This window comes from Panulirus ornatus, chromosome 28, assembly GCF_036320965.1.
Source record: "Panulirus ornatus isolate Po-2019 chromosome 28, ASM3632096v1, whole genome shotgun sequence".
NCBI lineage: Eukaryota > Metazoa > Arthropoda > Malacostraca > Decapoda > Palinuridae > Panulirus > Panulirus ornatus.
In genome coordinates this window covers 19,351,791-19,375,934 of record NC_092251.1, presented here as the reverse complement: position 1 = coordinate 19,375,934, position 24,144 = coordinate 19,351,791, and the positions used below count along the sequence as shown (strand labels likewise).

General features: G+C 44.2%; 1 protein-coding gene across 1 annotated transcript in view; it reads left to right on the top strand.

Moving 5' to 3' along the window:
* The window catches only part of LOC139757883 (myosin light chain kinase, smooth muscle-like), a 30,100-nt gene extending 6,448 nt beyond the window's left edge, over positions 1-23,652 (top strand). The window contains exons 4-7 of the mRNA XM_071678805.1: positions 3,846-4,046; positions 15,159-15,328; positions 21,842-21,985; positions 23,392-23,652. Of these exons, the coding sequence (XP_071534906.1) occupies positions 3,846-4,046; positions 15,159-15,328; positions 21,842-21,985; positions 23,392-23,637 (761 nt within the window). The 3' untranslated portion in view covers positions 23,638-23,652. The remainder of the gene's footprint in view (positions 1-3,845; positions 4,047-15,158; positions 15,329-21,841; positions 21,986-23,391) is intronic.
* Positions 23,653-24,144: the final 492 nt, after the last annotated feature.

Genomic DNA, 24,144 nt, shown 5'->3' with positions numbered 1-24,144 from the left:
CTGAATATAGTAATACATCGGAAACAAGCCATACACATCCCCTTGATCGGGAAATAACATGGATGTAGGAATTTCGATTGTCATTTTATCTGTAGATAGTCGCAGTAAATGTTTGCTTGAATGACATTCCTGGGGCCAGTAAGTGAACAACTGAAGTGATGCTTGTTTTGATGTGTTATTTCGTGTCCATAAGGAAAGTAAGCAACTTAAGTCGCTTGTCATGTTAATAATTGCACAGAATTCCTTTTTGACCAGATTCCATCTTATTTTCGAAGGTGATCCTTCTTATCCTTGAGTCACGTTACAGTCTTAATTAAAGAATACGAACTAATGTGCTTCACGAAAAAAGTTCGTAATTCTTATGAAGTTTGAAAAAAGAAAAGGACATTTTTTTCTAAAAAAAGAATACGACGTATTGTAACTTGGGTCATTGGAAGGTGGTTGTAATCATGACGATTAATAACTCCGACTGTGTACTTCCACAAGCATTAAAGAGTATTGGATGGCTATGACCACAAACAGCTTTTGTGAGGATCGTTCGTATAGCTGGGGATCCATACTGCAGCTGCGTAGGGTAATGAAAAGGGCAAGAACGCCCAGCTCCCTGTAGATTCTTATCTTTCTACCCCTACAGGACACTTAGACAGAGGGATTCATGTTGCTCGAGGATACTAAAAGTAAATACACAAGACAGTAAGACGTAAATTTTTGTAAGGTCAGATTGTAAGATAAGGGTCATGGTGAAGGGCAGGAAGTTGTGGAGGAGTTCAAGTCTGTAGAAGTAAAATTTATCAGGGTTGGCGGTAGGAAAGCGGAAGGTGAAAGATAAAGTCATATACAGTGTACTTAATATATAGTGGAGGAAGATTGAGGTAAAGTGAAAGCTCTGGTAAATGGAGAAAGCTTAAGAGTAAAGCGTACAAGAAGCTTACATGAAGAAGCACTTGGCCCGACGTAGACTTAAGCTGTGAGATCCTAGTGTATATACGTCAGGAAACGTAAGAAATTGACCTGTAGAGATGCCGAGTATAAATATTGCAGAAAATAGGTTGGTCGAGAAGGTATAAACATAACAGCCAAAAGTGCAAGGAGGAGAACTAGATAACAGAGAGAGAACAGATAAAAGCTTAGAGTATATCAGGTAGAGGTGTATGTTGGACCTGATATGAAGTAACACGCTGGTCTTACTTGACTAAGCAGCTTTGTGTGTGTTAAGTTGAAAAGTACGAAGCACTTTTATTATAAGTGTGGAGGTCCACGATTCATTATGATGCACTGGACATGGGATGAAGATATACTTATGACCTTTCCTATTCAATTAAGAATGGAGTGATGATAAATGGACATAAATGGACGCATTTGTAAGTTAATTACTGTTTATTAGTTAATGTTCTTATTCATCTTTTGTGGTCTCATCGTGAAAGTAGAAGTGCGATGAATATATAACGAAACAAATGTTGTGCGTTTTTCGTATGCCTTGCCTCACTCATGCCTTGTTTGTTTTGGCATCCAGAGGTTGAAGTGGCGAGGCTGTGTTCCTTTTTTTTTTATATATCTATCGTCTATTATCATCTTTGAGGGTCGCATCTGGCCATTCTTTGTTTACGCTAGGTATGGTGACGTTGGCTAGGTTTCGTTCTGTCGTCTACTTGTTTAGGACGTGGTGATATTCCAGCCTACAACACTCCCTGACTCTCAAAGTGCTCCCTGTATTGATGGGTTGATACAAGTGGTGTAGGTTGAAGTACCTGGGATTGAAATCCATTCCCTCATAAACACGTTCTTCATTCCGGGACGTGAGCGTATCATCGGCTCGGTTTTCTTTTGATTTTATTTACTTTTATTTCTTGCTAAAATTAATTGTGTAAAGAAATTAGACATTTACCTTTCCAGTTGTTTTGTTGTGCAACTTTTGGTTTAATGAGAGCCATTGAATTCGATAAATGATTTTATGTTCCAGGTTATCAAGTAACATGATTGTAGGAGCATTATAACATTATATGTGACTATAGGAGCATTATAACATGACTATAGGACCATTGTAACATTGTATGTGACTCTTGGACCATTATAACATTGTATGTGACAGTAGGAGCATTATAACATGACTGTAGGACCATTATAACATTGTGTGTGACTGTAGGAGCATTATAACATGACTGTAGGACCATTATAGCATTGTGTGTGACCGTAGGAGCATTATAACATGACTGTAGGACCATTATAATATTGTGTGTGACTGTAGGAGCATTATAACATTGTGTGTGACTGTAGGAGCATTATAACATTTTATGTGACTGTAGGAGCATTATAACATGACTGTAGGACCATTATAATATTGTGTGTGACTGTAGGAGCATTATAACATTGTGTGTGACTGTAGGAGCATTATAACATTGTATGTGACTGTAGGAGCATTATAACATGACTGTAGGACCATTATAACATTGTGTGTGACTGTAGGAGCATTATAACATGACTGTAGGACCATTATAGCATTGTGTGTGACCGTAGGAGCATTATAACATGACTGTAGGACCATTATGATATTGTGTGTGACTGTAGGAGCATTATAACATTGTGTGTGACTGTAGGAGCATTATAACATTGTATGTGACTGTAGGAGCATTATAACATGACTGTAGGAGCATTATAACATTGTATGTGACTGTAGGAGCATTATAACATTGTATGTGACAGTAGGAGCATTATAACATGACTGTAGGACCATTATAATATTGTGTGTGACTGTAGGAGCATTATAACATTGTATGTGACAGTAGGAGCATTATAACATGACTGTAGGACCATTATAATATTGTGTGTGACTGTAGGAGCATTATAACATTGTATGTGACAGTAGGAGCATTATAACATGACTGTAGGACCATTATAATATTGTGTGTGACTGTAGGAGCATTATAACATGACTGTAGGACCATTATGATATTGTGTGTGACTGTAGGAGCATTATAACATTGTGTGTGACTGTAGGAGCATTATAACATTGTATGTGACTGTAGGAGCATTATAACATTGTATGTGACAGTAGGAGCATTATAACATGACTGTAGGACCGTTATAACATTGTATGTGACAGTAGGAGCATTATAACATGACTGTAGGACCATTATAATATTGTGTGTGACAGTAGGAGCATTATAACATGACTGTAGGACCATTATAATATTGTGTGTGACAGTAGGAGCATTATAACATGACTGTAGGACCATTATAATATTGTGTGTGACAGTAGGAGCATTATAACATTGTGTGTGACTGTAGGAGCATTATAACATTGTATGTGACAGTAGGAGCATTATAACATGACTGTAGGACCATTATAATATTGTGTGTGACAGTAGGAGCATTATGACATGACTGTAGGACCATTATAATATTGTGTGTGACAGTAGGAGCATTATAACATGACTGTAGGACCATTATAATATTGTGTGTGACTGTAGGAGCATTATAACATTGTGTGTGACTGTAGGAGCATTATAACATTGTATGTGACAGTAGGAGCATTATAACATGACAGTAGGAGCATTATAACATTGTATGTGACTGTGGGAGCATTATAACATGACTGTAGGAGCATTATAACATTGTATGTGACAGTAGGAGCATTATAACATGACTGTAGGAGCATTATAACATTGTATGTGACAGTAGGAGCATTATAACATGACTGTAGGAGCATTATAACATTGTGTGTGACTGTAGGAGCATTTAAACATTGTATGTGACTGTGGGAGCATTATAACATGACTGTAGGAGCATTATAACATTGTATGTGACTGTGGGAGCATTATAACAAGGGGTCTTTGATCTCCTCTCAGGCTCGCAGCCCATGAAGGTGGTGTGGGTCCGTAACGACCAGGAGATCCCTGACTCTCCTGACTTCCGATACGAAGAGGAAGACAGCGGCAGCTACTCGCTGGTGATCCGCGACGCCTTCCCGGAAGACGCGGGCGTCTATATCTGCGAGGCTTACAACGCGGTTGGTGACGCCCACTGCTACTGCAAGCTCTCCGTCCACGGTAAGCACGACGCTCGTGGCTCAGGACGCCCCCTGTGTTCACCACAGTGGGTAGGGTGAGGATACATATGTGTGAGGCACCACGTCCCCTGTGTTCACCACAGTGGGTAGACTGAGGATACATATGTGTGAGGCACCACGTCCCCTGTGTTCACCACAGTGGGTAGGTTGAGGATAACCATGTGTGTGAGGCACCACGTCCCCTGTGTTCTACCACAGTGGGTAGGCTGAGGTTACTCATATGTGTGAGGCACCACGTCCCCTGTGTTCACCACAGTGGGTAGGGTGAGGATACATATGTGTGAGGCACCACGTCCCCTGTTTTCACCACAGTGGGTAGACTGAGGTTACTCATATGTGTGAGGCACCACGTCCCCTGTGTTCACCACAGTGGGTAGGTTGAGGATACATATGTGTGAGGCACCACGTCAGTGACCTGGGTAAGGCTGGGGGCGCCCCCTGTGTCCAGGATCATACTGATGACCATGGCTAGGCTGGGGACGTCCTTGTGTACAACCAGAAATAGGTTTGGGATACTTGTTACCATAATGCTTGGGACATCTCACAACCCAAGGTTGTTTAGAAACACTCATATGTGGGACCAGACCTACAATCTTGGGATGGCTGAGGACGTCCATGTCGTAAGACACCACATTCGTGACCTGTTGTTGGCTAGGGACGCCTTAGGAATTGACTATATACCCATGACCCACGGAATATGGGGCTGCCACGCAAGAACCTCCAGTGGGTCTCAAAGTAGACGGTTTCTATCTATATTATGTAGCCTAGATTTCTATTACTGAGATGTAGCCTAGGTTTCTATCACTGTGAGATGTAGCTTAGATTTCTTTCACTGTGAGATGTAGCTTAGGTTTCTATCACTGTGAGATGTAGCTTAGGTTTCTGTCACTGTGAGATGTAGCTTAGATTTCTGTCACTGTGAGATGTAGCTTAGGTTTCTATCACTGTGAGATGTAGCTTAGGTTTCTATCACTGTGAGATGTAGCTTAGGTTTCTGTCACTGTGAGATGTAGCTTAGGTTTCTGTCACTGTGAGATATAGCCTAGGTTTCTGTCACTGTGAGATGTAGCTTAGATTTCTGTCACTGTGAGATGTAGCTTAGGTTTCTGTCACTGTGAGATGTAGCTTAGATTTCTGTCACTGTGAGATGTAGCTTAGGTTTCTATCACTGTGATATGTAGCTTAGGTTTCTATCACTGTGATATGTAGCTTAGGTTTCTATCACTGTGAGATGTAGCTTAGATTTCTGTCACTGTGAGATGTAGCTTAGGTTTCTATCACTGTGAGATGTAGCTTAGGTTTCTATCACTGTGAGATGTAGCTTAGGTTTCTGTCTGTGAGATGTAGCTTAGGTTTCTGTCACTGTGAGATATAGCCTAGGTTTCTGTCACTGTGAGATGTAGCTTAGATTTCTGTCACTGTGAGATGTAGCTTAGGTTTCTGTCACTGTGAGATGTAGCTTAGATTTCTGTCACTGTGAGATGTAGCTTAGGTTTCTATCACTGTGATATGTAGCTTAGGTTTCTATCACTGTGAGATGTAGCTTAGGTTTCTTTCACTGTGAGATGTAGCTTAGATTTCTGTCACTGTGAGATGTAGCTTAGGTTTCTTTCACTGTGAGATGTAGCTTAGGTTTCTATCACTGTGAGATGTAGCTTAGGTTTCTTTCACTGTGAGATGTAGCTTAGATTTCTGTCACTGTGAGATGTAGCTTAGGTTTCTGTCTGTGAGATGTAGCCTAGGTTTCTATCACTGTGAGATGTAGCTTAGGTTTCTATCACTGTGAGATGTAGCTTAGGTTTCTGTCACTGTGAGATGTAGCTTAGGTTTCTTTCACTGTGAGATGTAGCTTAGGTTTCTATCACTGTGAGATGTAGCCTAGGTTTCTGTCACTGTGATATGTAGCTTAGGTTTCTGTCTGTGAGATGTAGCCTAGGTTTCTGTCACTGTGATATGTAGCTTAGGTTTCTGTCTGTGAGATGTAGCTTAGGTTTCTGTCACTGTGATATGTAGCTTAGGTTTCTATCTGTGATATGTAGCTTAGGTTTCTATCACTGTGAGATGTAGCTTAGGTTTCTATCACTGTGAGATGTAGCCTAGGTTTCTATCACTGTGAGATGTAGCCTAGGTTTCTATCACTGTGAGATGTAGCTTAGGTTTCTATCACTGTGAGATGTAGCTTAGGTTTCTATCACTGTGAGATGTAGCCTAGGTTTCTATCACTGTGAGATGTAGCTTAGGTTCCTATCACTGTGAGATGTAGCTTAGGTTTCTATCACTGTGAGATGTAGCCTAGGTTTCTATCACTGTGAGATGTAGCTTAAGTTTCTATCACTGTGAGATGTAGCCTAGGTTTCTATCACTGTGAGATGTAGCCTAGGTTTCTATCACTGTGAGATGTAGCCTAGGTTCCTATCACTGTGAGATGTAGCTTAGTCGGGGATTCTCCAAGTATGAGATGGTTTCTATCAGTATGAGCTGTATGCTATACGCAGTTCCCTCTGGAGTCTTGATGAACATTGATCATGACACACTGGTTTCACCGCATGTAAGGGAATACCCAAGATTTGACGTAATATCCCCTTTCGGGCGAAAGACAAGTGCACACTGTAGGATAATAATCAGCACATACTACAGAGTCACTGAATTTTCATAAATGAAAATGTTCGGTATCTGTCCCTCAAAGGATTCTCAGTATTACGTATTCAATCAAGACCCACTTTATGTGGTTTGTACCCCTCCAAGGCGAGCATGTGTGGTATGTCCACCGAGATCTAAGACTGTGCGTCACGCAAGAGAAGTGAGATGGACCCCTTTGCAGAAAGTTCTTGACAAAACTATACTCTTTTCCGTTCACTATCGATGACAAAACCTTTCGAAAGGTTCACCATCGATGACAAAACCTTTCGAAAGTAATTTCTCACTCGTGGAGTCCGGTAACACTATTCCGTGATTATAGATAAGCCAACATATAATCATATTTTGCGTAACTGATTTATGGCAAGGTTCCCAGTCCATGAATCTTGCATTACCTGCCTCTGGCGAAGGGAGCGACTCTCATATACTTGAACATCTTAGATTTGGTAACGCCATATCCCCACATCCCCCCACAGTAGGATTATTTCCTAGACCTATGTTTGTTTTTGGTGCACATACAGGAAATTGTGTGGCTCATATAGTTAAATGGACCTCCGTGGTGTGGCGGTCAGCGTTCCTGACCGTGACGCATTCACGGGCCACCGCCCAGGGTCGAGCATGGCATAGGTTCCAATCCTGGTTGACGCACTCGGTCCACAGTCAACCCAGCTGTTTATCTTCCTCCAGGGGTTGGTTGAGAAGTTTGATATCTAGCTTAGGGTAGGATATATATATATATATATATATATATATATATATATATATATATATATATATATATATATATATATCCTTGTATTAACTTTCTAAAATGGGAAACAGAAGAAGGAGTCACGCGGGGAGTGATCATCCTCCTCGAAGGCTCAGAGTGGGGTGCCTAAATGTGTGTGGATGTAACCAAGATGTGAAAAAAGGAGAGATAGGTAGTATGTTTGAGGAAAGGAACCTGGATGTTTTGGCTCTGAGTGAAACGAAGCTCAAGGGTAAAGGGGAAGAGTGGTTTGGAAATGTCTGGGGAGTGAAGTCAGGGGTTAGTGAGAGGACAAGAGCAAGGGAAGGAGTAGCAATACTCCTGAAACAGGAGTTGTGGGAGTATGTGATAGAATGTAAGAAAGTAAATTCTCGATTAATATGGGTAAAATTGAAAGTTGATGGAGAGAGGTGGGTGATTATTGGTGCATATGCACCTGGGCATGAGAAGAAAGATCATGAGAGGCAAGTGTTTTGGGAGCAGCTAAATGAGTGTGTTAGCGGTTTTGATGCACGAGACCGGGTTATAGTGATGGGTGATTTGAATGCAAAGGTGAGTAATGTGGCAGTTGAGGGAATAATTGGTATGCATGGGGTGTTCAGTGTTGTAAATGGAAATGGTGAAGAGCTTGTAGATTTATGTGCTGAAAAAGGACTGATGATTGGGAATACCTGGTTTAAAAAGCGAGATATACATAAGTATACTTATGTAAGTAGGAGAGATGGCCAGAGAGCGTTATTGGATTACGTGTTAATTGACAGGCGTGCGAAAGAGAGACTTTTGGATGTTAATGTGCTGAGAGGTGCAACTGGAGGGATGTCTGATCATTATCTTGTGGAGGCTAAGGTGAAGATTAGTATGGGTTTTCAGAAAAGAGGAGTGAATGTTGGGGTGAAGAAGGTGGTGAGAGTAAGTGAGCTTGGGAAGGAGACCTGTGTGGGGAAGTACCAGGAGAGACTGTGTACAGAATGGAAAAAGGTGAGAACAATGGAAGTAAGGGGAGTCGGGGAGGAATGGGATGTATTTAGGGAATCAGTGATGGATTGCGCAAAAGATGCTTGTGGCATGAGAAGAGTGGGAGGTGGGCTGTTTAGAAAGGGTAGTGTGTGGTGGGATGAAGAAGTAAGAGTATTAGTGAAAGAGAAGAGAGAGGCATTTGGACGATTTTTGCAGGGAAAAAATGCAATTGAGTGGGAGAAGTATAAAAGAAAGAGACAGGAGGTCAAGAGAAAGGTGCAAGAGGTGAAAAAAAGGGCAAATGAGAGTTGGGGTGAGAGACTATCAGTAAATTTTAGGGAGAATAAAAAGATGTTCTGGAAGGAGGTAAATAGGGTGCGTAAGACAAGGGAGCAAATGGGAACTTCAGTGAAGGGCGTAAATGGGGAGGTGATAACAAGTAGCGGTGATGTGAGAAGGAGATGGAATGAGTATTTTGAAGGTTTGTTGAATGTGTCTGATGACAGAGTGGCAGATATAGGGTGTTTTGGTCGAGGTGGTGTGCAAAGTGAGAGGGTTAGGGAAAATGATTTGGTAAACAGAGAAGAGGTAGTAAAAGCTTTGCGGAAGATGAAAGCCGGCAAGGCAGCAGGTTTGGATGGTATTGCAGTGGAATTTATTAAGAAAGGGGGTGACTGTATTGTTGACTGGTTGGTAAGGTTATTTAATGTATGTATGACTCATGGTGAGGTGCCTGAGGATTGGCGGAATGCGTGCATAGTGCCATTGTACAAAGGCAAAGGGGATAAGAGTGAGTGCTCAAATTACAGAGGTATAAGTTTGTTGAGTATTCCTGGTAAATTATATGGGAGGGTATTGATTGAGAGGGTGAAGGCATGTACAGAGCATCAGATTGGGGAAGAGCAGTGCGGTTTCAGAAGTGGTAGAGGATGTGTGGATCAGGTGTTTGCTTTGAAGAATGTATGTGAGAAATACTTAGAAAAGCAAATGGATTTGTATGTAGCATTTATGGATCTGGAGAAGGCATATGATAGAGTTGATAGAGATGCTCTGTGGAAGGTATTAAGAATATATGGTGTGGGAGGCAAGTTGTTAGAAGCAGTGAAAAGTTTTTATCGAGGATGTAAGGCATGTGTACGTGTAGGAAGAGAGGAAAGTGATTGGTTCTCAGTGAATGTAGGTTTGCGGCAGGGGTGTGTGATGTCTCCATGGTTGTTTAATTTGTTTATGGATGGGGTTGTAAAGGAGGTAAATGCAAGAGTCCTGGAAAGAGGGGCAAGTATGAAGTCTGTTGGGGATGAGAGAGCTTGGGAAGTGAGTCAATTGTTGTTCGCTGATGATACAGCGCTGGTGGCTGATTCATGTGAGAAACTGCAGAAGCTGGTGACTGAGTTTGGTAAAGTGTGTGGAAGAAGAAAGTTGAGAGTAAATGTGAATAAGAGCAAGGTTATTAGGTACAGTAGGGGTGAGGGTCAAGTCAATTGGGAGGTGAGTTTGAATGGAGAAAAACTGGAGGAAGTGAAGTGTTTTAGATATCTGGGAGTGGATCTGTCAGCGGATGGAACCATGGAAGCGGAAGTGGATCATAGGGTGGGGGAGGGGGCGAAAATTTTGGGAGCCTTGAAAAATGTGTGGAAGTCGAGAACATTATCTCGGAAAGCAAAAATGGGTATGTTTGAGGGAATAGTGGTTCCAACAATGCTGTATGGTTGCGAGGCGTGGGCTATGGATAGAGATGTGCGCAGGAGGATGGATGTGCTGGAAATGAGATGTTTGAGGACAATGTGTGGTGTGAGGTGGTTTGATCGAGTAAGTAACGTAAGGGTAAGAGAGATGTGTGGAAATAAAAAGAGCGTGGTTGAGAGAGCAGAAGAGGGTGTTTTGAAATGGTTTGGGCACATGGAGAGAATGAGTGAGGAGAGATTGACCAAGAGGATATATGTGTCGGAGGTGGAGGGAACGAGGAGAAGAGGGAGACCAAATTGGAGGTGGAAAGATGGAGTGAAAAAGATTTTGTGTGATCGGGGCCTGAACATGCAGGAGGGTGAAAGGAGGGCAAGGAATAGAGTGAATTGGAGCGATGTGGTATACCGGGGTTGACGTGCTGTCAGTGGATTGAAGCAAGGCATGTGAAGCGTCTGGGGTAAACCATGGAAAGCTGTGTAGGTATGTATATTTGCGTGTGTGGACGTGTGTATGTACATGTGTATGGGGGGGGGGGGTTGGGCCATTTCTTTCGTCTGTTTCCTTGCGCTACCTCGCAAACGCGGGAGACAGCGACAAAGTATAAAAAAAAAAAAAAAAAAAATATATATATATATATATATATATATATATATATATATATATATATATATATATATATATTCCTATGAGTACACGGGGAATGAAACACGCGAAATTACCAAGTGCATTTCCGTGTAATAATCACGTGTGTGTGTGTGTGTGTGGCCTAGTCCTCTATGACGGATAGTGAGTAGTGCTATAATCTGTTTTGAAGAAGATCTTTGTCATGAATTCAGAAAGGTAGTAAAAGTCGAGGTCCCCTTGTGACGAAGGCTGGAGAACAGAATAAGAGCAGTACACTGTTGTAACCACTATGATGACTACTTGTGTTCCACTGTTCACATACCATCTGTGGCGACTGCAGCTCACCTGCAGATCAAGATGGTGTGTAGCATTATTACACTTTTCGGAACCTCATCACTATGGACCTGCCCTACCCCCAGCATGTTGGCTTAAGCTGGGGGTGTGGTGTGAGGTATGCAGAGGAGACGGTACGAGTGCGAGCTGTTGAAACACACACCCGCTGCAAATTGTGAAAATAACCAAAGGGTTATTTTCACAATTTGTATTCATTACGACCCGCAGGGGAAATGCGGAGGAACCGTGTTGTTTTAGGTGTAGATTGATGGTGACACATGCAGACATTGATGGTGACACATGCAGACATTGATGGTGACATGGTGACACATGCTGACACTGATGGTGCCATATGCAGGCACTGATAGTGTCACATGCTGACACTGATAGTGACAAATGCAGGTATTGATGGTGACACATGCTGACACTGGTGGTGACCCATGTGACGCAAATGCAGGTATTGATGGTGACACATGCTGACACTGGTGGTGACCCATGTGACGCAAATGCAGGTATTGATGGTGACACATGCAGACATTGATGGTGACATGGTGATACATGCTGACACTGATGGTGACATATGCTGACACTGATGGTGACCCATGCTGACAAGGGTGGTGACAAATGCAGGCATTGATGGTGTCACATGCTGACTGATAGTGACAAATGCAGGCATTGATGATGCCACATGCTGACACTGATGGTGACATGCTGACGCTAATGCTGACATTGATGGTGACACCCAGTTTCATCATGCCACTGTAGAGGATGGTGTGTGTGGCGCCTCAGTCAGTAACCCAAGGTGTGTTGCAGGAGTGAGGTCTCTGTTAGTGACGACCTCCGAGATGGCTTGTACCTCGCTCCGACCGTGCTGGCTGGCCTGTATATCTAACCAGCTGTGAGTCACTGGACGCGCCCTTATCAGGCAGATGCACTTGCTCGATATCAGTCCTAGCAGTCGCCAGCAGCCAGTCAGCCGTAATGTTACCATGGCTGGGTTTGCTCGTACCACACCTCGCCCCCCCAGTGTCTTTGTGGCCGTGTCGATGGTCGCGTGTGGACCTGGCGCTGACCATCCGCTGATCGCGTGCGTCTTGCGTGGACAACTGTGCTGACCAGCGGCTCATGCCGTGGCTTCGTGTGAGTACGGAGCTGACCATCCGCTGATCGCGTGCGTCTTGTGCTGTATACAGTGTGCTGAGCAATTGTTGTAGCTGTGGCCTTGTGTAAACACGGTGCTGACCATCCGCTGATCATGTGGTCTTGTGTAGACCAATGTGCTGAGCATCTGCTGATGCTGTGGTCATGTGCGAACACTGTGCTAACATATACCTGATGATATGGTTATGTGTAGATATGGTGCTGATCAATCGTTGACGTTGTGGTCTTGCGTAAACACTATGATGATCAGCAGTTGACGCCGTGGGTTTGTTTATACGCCATGCTGATCAGCTACTGATGCTGTGGGCATGTGCAAGCACTGTGTTGACCAGTTGATGTTGTTGTGGTCGCTACTAGCACAACTCATCTCATCTGTTGTGAACGTTATCAGTTATCAGTAGAAGGTACATCAACCTCCGCTGTGGTGATTGTGTGACATCTAATGAATAGTCCTCTCTAATATCCTCACATCTCATCACCTCTCTCTCTCTCTCTCTCTCTCTCTCTCTCTCTCTCTCTCTCTCTCTCTCTCTCTCTCTCCTTAGGAAAATATGTTTTTATGCTATTTTCTTTTCCTTTCCAACCATCTGTACCTAGCATAGACTAAAGGGTTATCGACCTGACTGACCCGTAAGGATCATGTGGAAGGCGATTGGTTACAGAGGGGAGTGATGAAGATGGCCTTTGAGCCAGTTATTTTCTAAGGTGTAGTGAAGATGTGGCGCACGGTAGATGAGGGTGTAGTGAAGATGATGAATGTAAAGATGAGTGCGTAGTGAAGACGAGGGCTTCAGTAATGATGAGATTGTATTAAAGATGGTCGTATCGGTCAAGTCAAAGGTCAATGACGTCGACATTACAGTAAAGATGTGGTACCTGCCCAGAGTTGGTTCCAAACCTTTTTAGTTTGAATTCGAACAAAGAGACAGAGCCATAATTTCTTATAAAAAGCCTTTAGGGTTTATTCTTACGTCGCTTATTGCGTAAAACTTTGAAAAGACAATTACGCCAGTGACCCCATTCCAACACACACAGCGTCGACGATAGAGAGATGAGTTTGTCGAGGGTGAAATGAAAATTGCATTTGTTGAGGAAGAACTGAACTCTTATCATATTGAGTGTTTGGGAATATGAGTTAGGTGATGTTCCCATCCACAGTGATAATGATTTTGGTTGATGAGGGAAGACATACTGTATTTGCCCATGAATATTGGCATTTCCAGAACTGGAGCGACGATGGGTTGCCTATGGGACGCCAAACTCATTTGTCTAGTGATTTTTCGCTCAAATGAAGCCATCCGCTGTGGCCTGCTACCAGTTCAGGGCGTCGTCAGTGAGGTAACACATTGGAGGAAAAATTACTTTTGACGCCTTCAGATCAAAATGTTTGACCACGTGCTTGTATGATTATTACTCTTGAAATCTGATTAACGTAGCCTTAGTTAATTGCCTAGATCAGCTGTTATTGAAGAGTTTAATCATTTCGAATACATGTATCTGATTACCTCTTACCGCCTCTTTTCTAAACTATATAAGTTTAACTCGTTCGACTGCTGTCATAGGGTTTGTTTTTCTGCCTTCCTTTTCCTCAGTCATATTTCGTGGCTGAATAGATTATATTTTGTGGTTCGTCTTCGCTATTTACTATCTATTTGTTATCTGTGAGTTCAGCCCATCATTTCGTGTGTCACCTGGCCGATGTATATATTCACTTCCAGTTGAATCTGTATTTCTCAGCTTAGTATCGTGTGCAGATTTTGATATCGTACAACGAGGTCTGTTGTCAGTCTCAGTGATGTATGTAAGAACGAGAACCAGTCCTAAGAGGGATCCTTGTGGCACACCACTTACATCCAACTATTCTGACGCTTGATTGTATACCATTCATCTTTGTTTACGACTAGTCAGCTAGTTTTTCGAACCATCCAAGTACAACCCCTCATTTGTACCTAACTTCTGTTGGTGAAAATTGATGCAATATTGTATCGAATGTTTTCTAAAAGTGATTTCATCCTCTTGACTTTCATCAAACAGTTTGATTACATCACGAAACAAATCGAGCAAATTTTTCAGACATGGACGATTTGGTCGAAAACCAAGCTGTGAATTATTGACTGAGGTACATGCTTATCTCTATGATGGTTTCCATAAGTTCACCAGCTACAGATGTCAAGTTGAGTGGGAAATTATTTCTGGGTAGGAATTATTACCTTTTGTTCATATTGGTGTTACGCTGGGCCACTCTGGTATAGTGGGTAGTGTTCCTGATCACGACTGTACATTTAGGCCACCGTGGTCTAGTGGTTAGCGGCACCAACCATGGGGTATGCACATACGCACCTGGATCCGCATGGGCTCGAATCCTGAGCGGGGCAATCTGTCCACAGTTCACCCTGCTGTTCATCCTCCTCCTTGTGGTTTTTCGATAAATGAGATAGCCTTAATTAGGGCATTCACTCACCGGACCGTCCTAATTCAGCTGAAAAAAAGAGAGAAATAAAGAAAATCCAGTCGTCTGGAGCCTTCCCTCTGGCAAGTTACACATTGAGACGTGCGAACAAGGGTAATAAGACTCATTTTTATCTTCTATCATTGTCTTCAGATAAAACTTATCACGTGTTTGTGTCAGTATGTTGCAGAATAATCTCCCGATAATAGTGCTCAGTCTGGGACATGAGCTGTGTGTTCAGGGATGAATGGTTGCAACAAATCAGATCATTTCCATAGCTTCGTTGTCCAGACCCAAGTCACCATTTCCCATAAATACTGAGCCGATTCAGTGAGTCACGATCTATAACACAGAGACACATTGTGATCAAATGATGTACACACACACACACACACACACACACACACACACACACACACACACACACTAGTGATACATGCACAAGGGTTGCCTCAACCTAGCTGTAGTACCTACAAGTGTCTTATTTTTGGCAGATCCTCGCGTGGCCCAGTCCAGGGCTCCTCGCCTCGTGGGTTGTCTGACTCCGCTGGAGGTGGAGGAAGGCTCCGCCGCCAGGTTCTCTGTGGCGGTGCACGGGTCACCTCGCCCCACTCTCACCTGGTACTGTGACGGACGCAAGCTCACACACACTCCCAGGATCAAGGTAAGTCAGTCTGCACACAACCTCGCACACTCTCATTACTGTGGCGGTCATGGAGTGCCACCGCTCGGAGATTGTGGCATGATCCCGCTAGTTGTACCAACCACAGCTGTCGCATCATGCACAGGTGTAGCGTCTGCGGCAGCTGTAATGTCACTAACAGGTACAACAACGAGCTGTAGCATCGACCTCGTGCATCAGCCACAGATGTAGCATTACAGGTGTAGCTACACCCACAGGTGTACCAACCATAGGTGTTGCATATCTAGAGGTGCAACTCCACCCACAGGGTGCTTCAACTGTCTGTTGTATGACCCACAGGTGTATCATCCACAGCTGTAGAATCACACACAGGTGTAGCGTCACACACAGATGCACCGACCACACGATTTGTATCGTCCTTATACTACACATGTGACTGATGCAGGTGTAGTCACTGGGCTACACCTGCTTATGATTATATCACCAGCGAGAAGTCATCTCCAACAAGGCTATTATTATCGTCCAGTGCAGTTCATCATATCCTTGCCCTTGCTTGGAGTTAAGCCTTGAAGCTGCACAAGGTCCATGAAGTGGTATCATGGTGGCTTACGATCATATATTCCTAACCTCACCCGCTGGCGTAACATCACACATAGGTATTGTGCCACGTATATGTATAACATCGCCCATAGAAATCATCCTCTTTACACACATATACATAGGTAAAACATCCACCACATTTATGGTAGACAACGCTCCACCATGTGTGAGTATGAACACCTACTCATACAGGGCCTCTGACCTTAATATGTACTCACTGAATTCCTTGAATACAATCAAGGTTCAATTACTCAAAAAATAAAAGACTTTTTTCTACCAGTAGACTTTAGTAGGTTAAACCATAGAAACGGACTCTGTGTTTGCTAAGAAAAGATATGACCGTATTTTCCTCTGTTGTGCTAGGAAGTATGAGAATCCTAGCACCCGTTGTGCTAGGAAGTATGAGAATCCTAGCATCCGTTGCGCTAGGAAGTATGAGAATCCTAGCGTCCGTTGTGCTAGGAAGTATGAGAATCCTAGCATCCGTTGCGCTAGGAAGTATGAGAATCCTAGCGTCCGTTGTGCTAGGAAGTGTGAGAATCCTAGCACCCGTTGTGCTAGGAAGTATGAGAATCCTAGCACCCGTTGTGCTAGGAAGTATGAGAATCCTAGCATCCGTTGTGCTAGGAAGTATGAGAATCCTAGCATCCGTTGTGCTAGGAAGTATGTGAATCCTAGCACCCGTTGTGCTAGGAAGTATGAGAATCCTAGCGTCCGTTGTGCTAGGAAGTGTGAGAATCCTAGCGTCCGTTGTGCTAGGAAATATGAGAATCCTAGCGTCCGTTGTGCTAGGAAGTGTGAGAATCCTAGCACCCGTTGTGCTAGGAAGTATGAGAATCCTAGCATCCGTTGCGCTAGGAAGTATGAGAATCCTAGCGTCCGTTGCGCTAGGAAGTATGAGAATCCTAGCGTCCGTTGTGCTAGGAAGCGTGAGAATCCTAGCACCCGTTGTGCTAGGAAGTATGAGAATCCTAGCATCCGTTGCGCTAGGAAGTATGAGAATCCTACCGTCCGTTGCGCTAGGAAGTATGAGAATCCTAGCGTCCGTTGTGCTAGGAAGTGTGAGAATCCTAGCATCCGTTGTGCTAGGAAGTATGAGAATCCTAGCGTCCGTTGTGCTAGGAGGTATGACAATCCTAGCATCCGTTGTGCTAGGAAGTATGAGAATCCTAGCACCCGTTGTGCTAGGAAGTATGAGAATCCTAGCGTCCGTTGTGCTAGGAAGTATGAGAATCCTAGCGTCCGTGTGCTAGGAAGTAAGAATCCTAGCGTCCGTTGTGCTAGGAAGTATGAGAATCCTAGCGTCCGTTGTGCTGGGAAGTATGAGAATCCTAGCGTCCGTTGTGCTAGGAAGTATGAGAATCCTAGCGTCCGTTGTGCTGGGAAGTATGAGAATCCTAGCGTCCGTTGTGCTAGGAAGTATGAGAATCCTAGCATCCGTTGTGCTAGGAGGTATGACAATCCTAGCATCCGTTGTGCTAGGAAGTATGAGAATCCTAGCACCCGTTGTGCTAGGAAGTATGAGAATCCTAGCACCCGTTGTGCTAGGAAGTATAAGAATCCTAGCATCCGTTGTGCTAGGAAGTATGAGAATCCTAGCGTCCGTTGTGCTAGAAAGTATGAGAATCCTAGCGTCCGTGTGCTAGGAAGTATGAGAATCCTAGCGTCCGTTGGGCTAGGAAGTATGAGAATCCTAGCGTCCGTTGTGCTGGGAAGTATGAGAATCCTAGCGTCCGTTGTGCTAGGAGGTATGACAATCCTAGCATCCGTTGTGCTAGGAAGTATGAGAATCCTAGCACCCGTTGTGCTAGGAAGTATAAGAATCCTAGCATCCGTTGTGCTAGGAAGTATGAGAATCCTAGCGTCCGTTGTGCTAGGAAGTATGAGAATCCTAGCGTCCGTGTGCTAGGAAGTATGAGAATCCTAGCGTCCGTTGTGCTAAGAAGTATGAGAATCCTAGCGTTCGTTGTGCTGGGAAGTATGAGAATCCTAGCATCCGTTGTGCTAGGAAGTATGAGAATCCTAGCGTCCGTGTGCTAGGAAGTATGAGAATCCTAGCGTCCGTGTGCTAGGAAGTATGAGAATCCTAGCGTCCGTTGTGCTGGGAAGTATGAGAATCCTAGCGTCCGTTGTGCTGGGAAGTATGAGAATCCTAGCGTCCGTTGTGCTAGGAAGTATGAGAATCCTAGCGTTCGTTGTGCTGGGAAGTATGAGAATCCTATCGTCCGTTGTGCTATGAAGTGTGAGAATCCTAGCATCCGTTGTGCTAGGAAGTATGAGAATCCTAGCATCCGTTGTGCTTGGAAGTATGAGAATCCTAGCGACCGTTGTGCTAGGAAGTATGAGAATCCTAGCGTCCGTTGTGCTAGGAAGTATGAGACCCCTAGCAGGAAGGTAGTCATATAAGCTGTTTGTTACAAAGTCGTTATCATTATGACGGTGATGCAGCGACATTGTTATCGCCGTGAGGGAGGAACGGAGTGGGAGGAACGGAGTTGGAGGAACGGAGTGGGAGGAACGGAGTGGGAGGAACGGAGTGGAAGGACTTGAGGATCAGCTTCGAGTACCACTGAGGAGGGAGTGAGGGTAGGCAAAGTACACCTCGCTACCTTGGTAGATGGTTACATTGTACGAATTCGACCTTGGATACTGAGGCCAGAGTACACTTTGTACACTGAGGACAGAGTATACTGTACACTGAGGACAGAATACACTTTGTACACTGAGGACAGAGTATACTGTACACTGAGGACAGAGTATACTGTACACTGAGGACAGAGTATACTGTACACTGAGGACAGAGTACACTTTGTACACTGAGGACAGATTACACTTTGTACACTGAGGACAGAGTATACTGTACACTGAGGACAGAGTACACTTTGTACACTGAGGACAGAGTATACTGTACACTGAGGACAGAGTACACTTTGTACACTGAGGACAGAGTATACTGTACACTGAGGACAGAGTACACTTTGTACACTGAGGACAGAGTATACTGTACACTGAGGACAGAGTACACTTTGTACACTGAGGACAGAGTATACTGTACACTGAGGACAGAGTACACTTTGTACACTGAGGACAGAGTATACTGTACACTGAGGACAGAGTATACTGTACACTGAGGACAGAGTACACTTTGTACACTGAGGACAGATTACACTTTGTACACTGAGGACAGAGTATACTGTACACTGAGGACAGAGTACACTTTGTACACTGAGGACAGAGTATACTGTACACTGAGGACAGAGTATACTGTACACTGAGGACAGAGTATACTGTACACTGAGGACAGATTACACTTTGTACACTGAGGACAGAGTATACTGTACACTGAGGACAGAGTACACTTTGTACACTGAGGACAGAGTATACTGTACACTAAGGACAGAGTACACTTTGTACACTGAGGACAGAGTATACTGTACACTGAGGACAGAGTACACTTTGTACACTGAGGACAGAGTATACTGTACACTGAGGACAGAGTATACTGTACACTGAGGACAGAGTATACTTTGTACACTGAGGACAGAGTATACTGTACACTGAGGACAGAGTACACTTTGTACACTGAGGACAGTGTACACTTTGTATCCTGAGGACAGACTATACTGTACACTGAGGACAGAGTACACTTTGTACACTAAGGACAGAATATACTGTACACTGAGGACCGAATACACTTTGTACGCTGAGGACAGTGTAATCGGTATTCTGAGGATAGAGTGCACCATGTACACTGAGGACGCAATGTGAGGTACACTAAGAACATTAGTGTGCTCGGTACACTGAGAACAGTGTGATCGGAACACTGATGACACAGTATGCTATACTGAGTATGCTATTCAGTATGGTACACTGAAGACAAAATATGTGTGGGAAACGATTCATATGGTTCATGTTAGACATGGGCAACTGAGGCGTGGTGGTGAGCGTTACTGACCATGAGTCAGCGCGCGCCTGCTCGGGATCGGTCTCGTATGGGTTCGAATCCTACCCGGCAGTCAGCCCGCTCCTAAACCAGGTGTTCATCATTCCCTGAGGCTGGTATGTGTGTGTGTGTTTACACAGAAGTAAAGACATGTTATATGTATATGTAGAAGTAAAGACATATGTATATGTAGAAGTAAAGACATGTTATATGTACATGTAGAAGTAAAGACATGTTTTATCTATATGTAGAAGTAAAGACTTATGTATATGTAGAAGTAAAGACATGTTATATGTATACGTAGAAGTAAAGGCATATGTATATGTAGAAGTAAAGACATGTTATATGTATGGTTAAGAGACGATGTAACGCGAGTGTATGACTATGTGACCGTAACACACAGTTACGAAAAGTGATCACACACACAGAGACACACACACACACACACACACACACACACACACACACACACACACACCTTTGTATTACCTGTACTTGGAGAAGCACAAAGAGTTACTAGAGGAGGTCCAGAGGAATGCAATATAGATGATGCCCGAATTGAGAGAGATGATCAGGAGGAGGACCACAGGCCTTAGATTTGACCTGATCATAACCTGTAAGTTTTTTTAATCCGATGGATGACGTAACAACAGGAAGGTCTTCTAATGAAGCAGCGATGGTAGAACCACAGAACATAACTTGATATTAAGAAATTGAGTCGTTAAAAAGTTGTGAATAAGTAATTTTATGATATGGGAATGTCGGATAAACTGAATGAGGAAATAGCACATGAAGACAGCATACAGTAGTTCAAAAAGTTGTGTGTCGGTAGAGTTAAAAGAGATGGGGGCCCACGATAACAAAAACGTGATTACACACACACACATACACACACACACACACACACACACACACACACACGAGGGTTACAATGTATTCAGGTCAAGACGTATTCAGAACACGATCCATCCAGGTCATGATTCAAGCAAAGTTATGGTCTCTGTACACTTGGGACACACTGGCATCCACTCACGATGCACGTACGATATGAATCACACACACACACACACACACACACACACACACACACACACACACACACACACACACACGATACACTCAAAGTACTCCAGATGTACTCAAGATGTACTCCAGATGCAATACACTCACGACCTAAGTCATACTGCTCTTAGGGTAGGAAACATTCAGGAGACAAAACGAGCAAAATGTAAGTGGATGTCTGATGCTGCCAGACTCATTTCGCAGGACAACATCGTCACAGTTGGTCCCACTGGACTGTAATTGATCTCTTGATAGCTAGCCAGCAGCGACATAGCCTGACCCCGTTTGAGTCAGTCAAAAGTTTATCTTCAGTAGTCTCTCATTATCATATTCCTCATCACCCTTGACCTATTGATCTTCTAAGCTTTAGGTCAATGGTCATTATTGCTACATCCTCATTTTTCACAACCCCCTTGTCTTCACAACACCCTTGTCTTCACAACACCCTTGTCTTCACAACCCCCTTGTCTTCACAACCCCCTTGTCTTCACAACCCCCTTGTCTTCACAACCCCCTTGTCTTCACAACCCCCTTGTCTTCACAACCCCCTTGTCTTCACAACACCCTTGTCTTCACAACACCCTTGTCTTCACAACCCCCTTGTCTTCACAACACCCTTGTCTTCACAACACCCTTGTCTTCACAACGCCCTCGACTCCACCCCATCAGATCAAACACAAATTCTTTTCGCTCCTGACACCACTCTTGCTGGCTCGTTGAATGACATTTTCACCCTCGAGACAGGTGCCTTTGACATGATCCATTAAGGAAACGACCTTTACTGGTCAGTTGATAACAACATGGCAGTGTTTCCCTTCTACGGTGGGAGACAGTGGAAATAACAGTCATATGACAAAAACAACATGTCCATCCTTCGAAAGAGGGAGACATATTGGTCGAGTAGTGACTGTCTTTTGTTTTTTTCACAGGTGGAGATGGACGATGACGTGGGTCCAGACGAGCCTGTGAACCACACTCTGGGCATCCTCCACGCACTCTCCACAGACTCCGGTGTCATCTCCGTCGTCGCCTCCAACTGTCTGGGTTCCGACACCACTTCGACCACACTCAAGGTCAGTTGCTCAGGGGAGGTGACCGGGTCATGAAAAGAGGGTTAAATGAGGTGATGATATGGGGGTCATAAAGGAAGGGTTGGGGGTCATATGTAAGTCCTTGAGAGAGGTCATAGAAGGAGACCACTGGGAAGAAGTAATGAATAAGGGATGAGGTCATGAGGGGCTATAGTTCATAAGGTAGGACTTGGGAGAGGGTCATCACAGGTGTTTGCACATGAGGTAATAATGAGTAAGGCTGAAGAACTTTGAGAGGAGAGAAAAGGGGGGCGCCGGGTTACTTAAGAAGGATTCACGAGGAAAATCTTGAAGCATAAGACTAGGATAATGAGGAAGTGTGTGAGATCATGAGGAAGGCCTGGGGATCGTGGCAAGGACCAGAGACAAGGGGGAAAGACAAGGGATGATGAGGAAAGCGAGTGGTTGTGGGGAGAGATGAGGTCATGAGGGAATTATGGAGAACTGGGTATCATTATTGAGGACTAGGGATGGTGAGGTGGGCTGAGAATTATGAGAAGAGCTGCTCGTACTTGGGAAAGGAGGAGCGCTAGGAGAGGGCATGAGGGAAGACTTGGAATTCATGAGGATGTCTGAAGGGTCTCTTATGGGTGGATGGGGTCGTGAGGAAGGCCTGAGAATCATGAGGTAAAGCTTCAAGGTCTGTGTGGGAGGTTAGAGCGTAATTGAAGGAGTGTTGAATGTTGTGGAGGGCCGAGGGTCGTGGAGGGGTGAAGAAGATCTTGGAGGGCTGAGGGTCGTCGAGGGGTGAAGAAGATCTTGGAGGGCTGGGGGTCGTAGAGGGGTGAAGACGATCGTGGAGGGCTGGGGGTCGTGGAGGGGTGAAGACGATCGTGGAGGGCTGAGGGTCGTCTAGGGGTGAAGAAGATCTTGGAGGGCTGAGGGTCGTCGAGGGGTGAAGAAGATCTTGGAGGGCTGAGGGTCGTGGAGGGGTGAAGAAGATCTTGGAGGGCTGGGGGTCGTGGAGGGGTGAAGAAGATCTTAGAGGGCTGAGGGTCTTGAAGGAGGACTAGGATTTTGTAGGGAGGACTCAGGTTCTCAGCTGGGACTTCGAACTACGGTAATGGGTCTCAGGAGAAGGTGATTTGCTGCTGGAGACATAACCAGCTGATGAGTAGGACTGTGAGTCGGGTTCAGAGGGACGCTGTTAGCTACTAGATTACGAATCTAAAAAGCAACAATCTGTACGAAATCAAGGTCTGCATGACTGAATATTTGAATGACAGTCTTTTCAAGAATGTTTCATATTCACTTTAAAGTTGACAAAAATAACGAATAGACGTACAACATATTTGTTTCAAAGAGTGGGGGAGAAATAATGTTAGGTACTTAAGTTACTTGAATAAGAAATATGACTAAATTTGATGTTGGTGTTGATTGGGCAACAGGTGCATCCTTACGCCCCCACTCGGCCGGAGAAGACGTGGTCCTCTGTCAACAGTTCCTCAAGCCTCAACCCTCTTCCTGGCAGAAGCTCTCCGGCCGCCACGCCTTTCCGAACCTCGAACTCACCCGCCCCCAGGATAAGACCCTCTCTGAAAGAGGCAAGTTCCAGGTTTCACATCTGTACTCTAGATTTACCTCGACAAGTTCATGATACTTTTACGGTCACTTGGACTGAACCCAGTGAGTGATGGCTGGAGTAACAGATCTGATGGTGAAATACACAGCTTAGTAAAATCTCATGTGTTGATTGACTGATCCCTGTGAGTGTCATGACTGAACCATATGCTTGCGGTGCCTGAACCTTGTGAGTGTGACGACTGAACCTTACAGGTAGGACAGCTAAGTTCTGTTATTGCGAGGACTGAGCCCCTGTGAGTATGACAACAGCATTTTGTGGTGATTGAACTTTGTTGTGAGTGCGATGAATGAGCCGTATGGGTGCAATGACTGAACAAGGGTTCATTGTGATGAACGAACACTGTCATAGTGATGACTGTGACTGTAATGACTGATTCCTCTGTTGTGACTGAGCCCTGTGACTGGGATGACTGAACCCTCTGTTGTGACTGAACCCTGTGACTGGGATCACTGAACCCTCTGTGACAATTAAGCCGTAGGAATACAGTGATGCACTTCTGGATGCAAAACTGAACCTGTTGAAGTAAGACTGTGGTGACTGTTGGACTGTGATGACT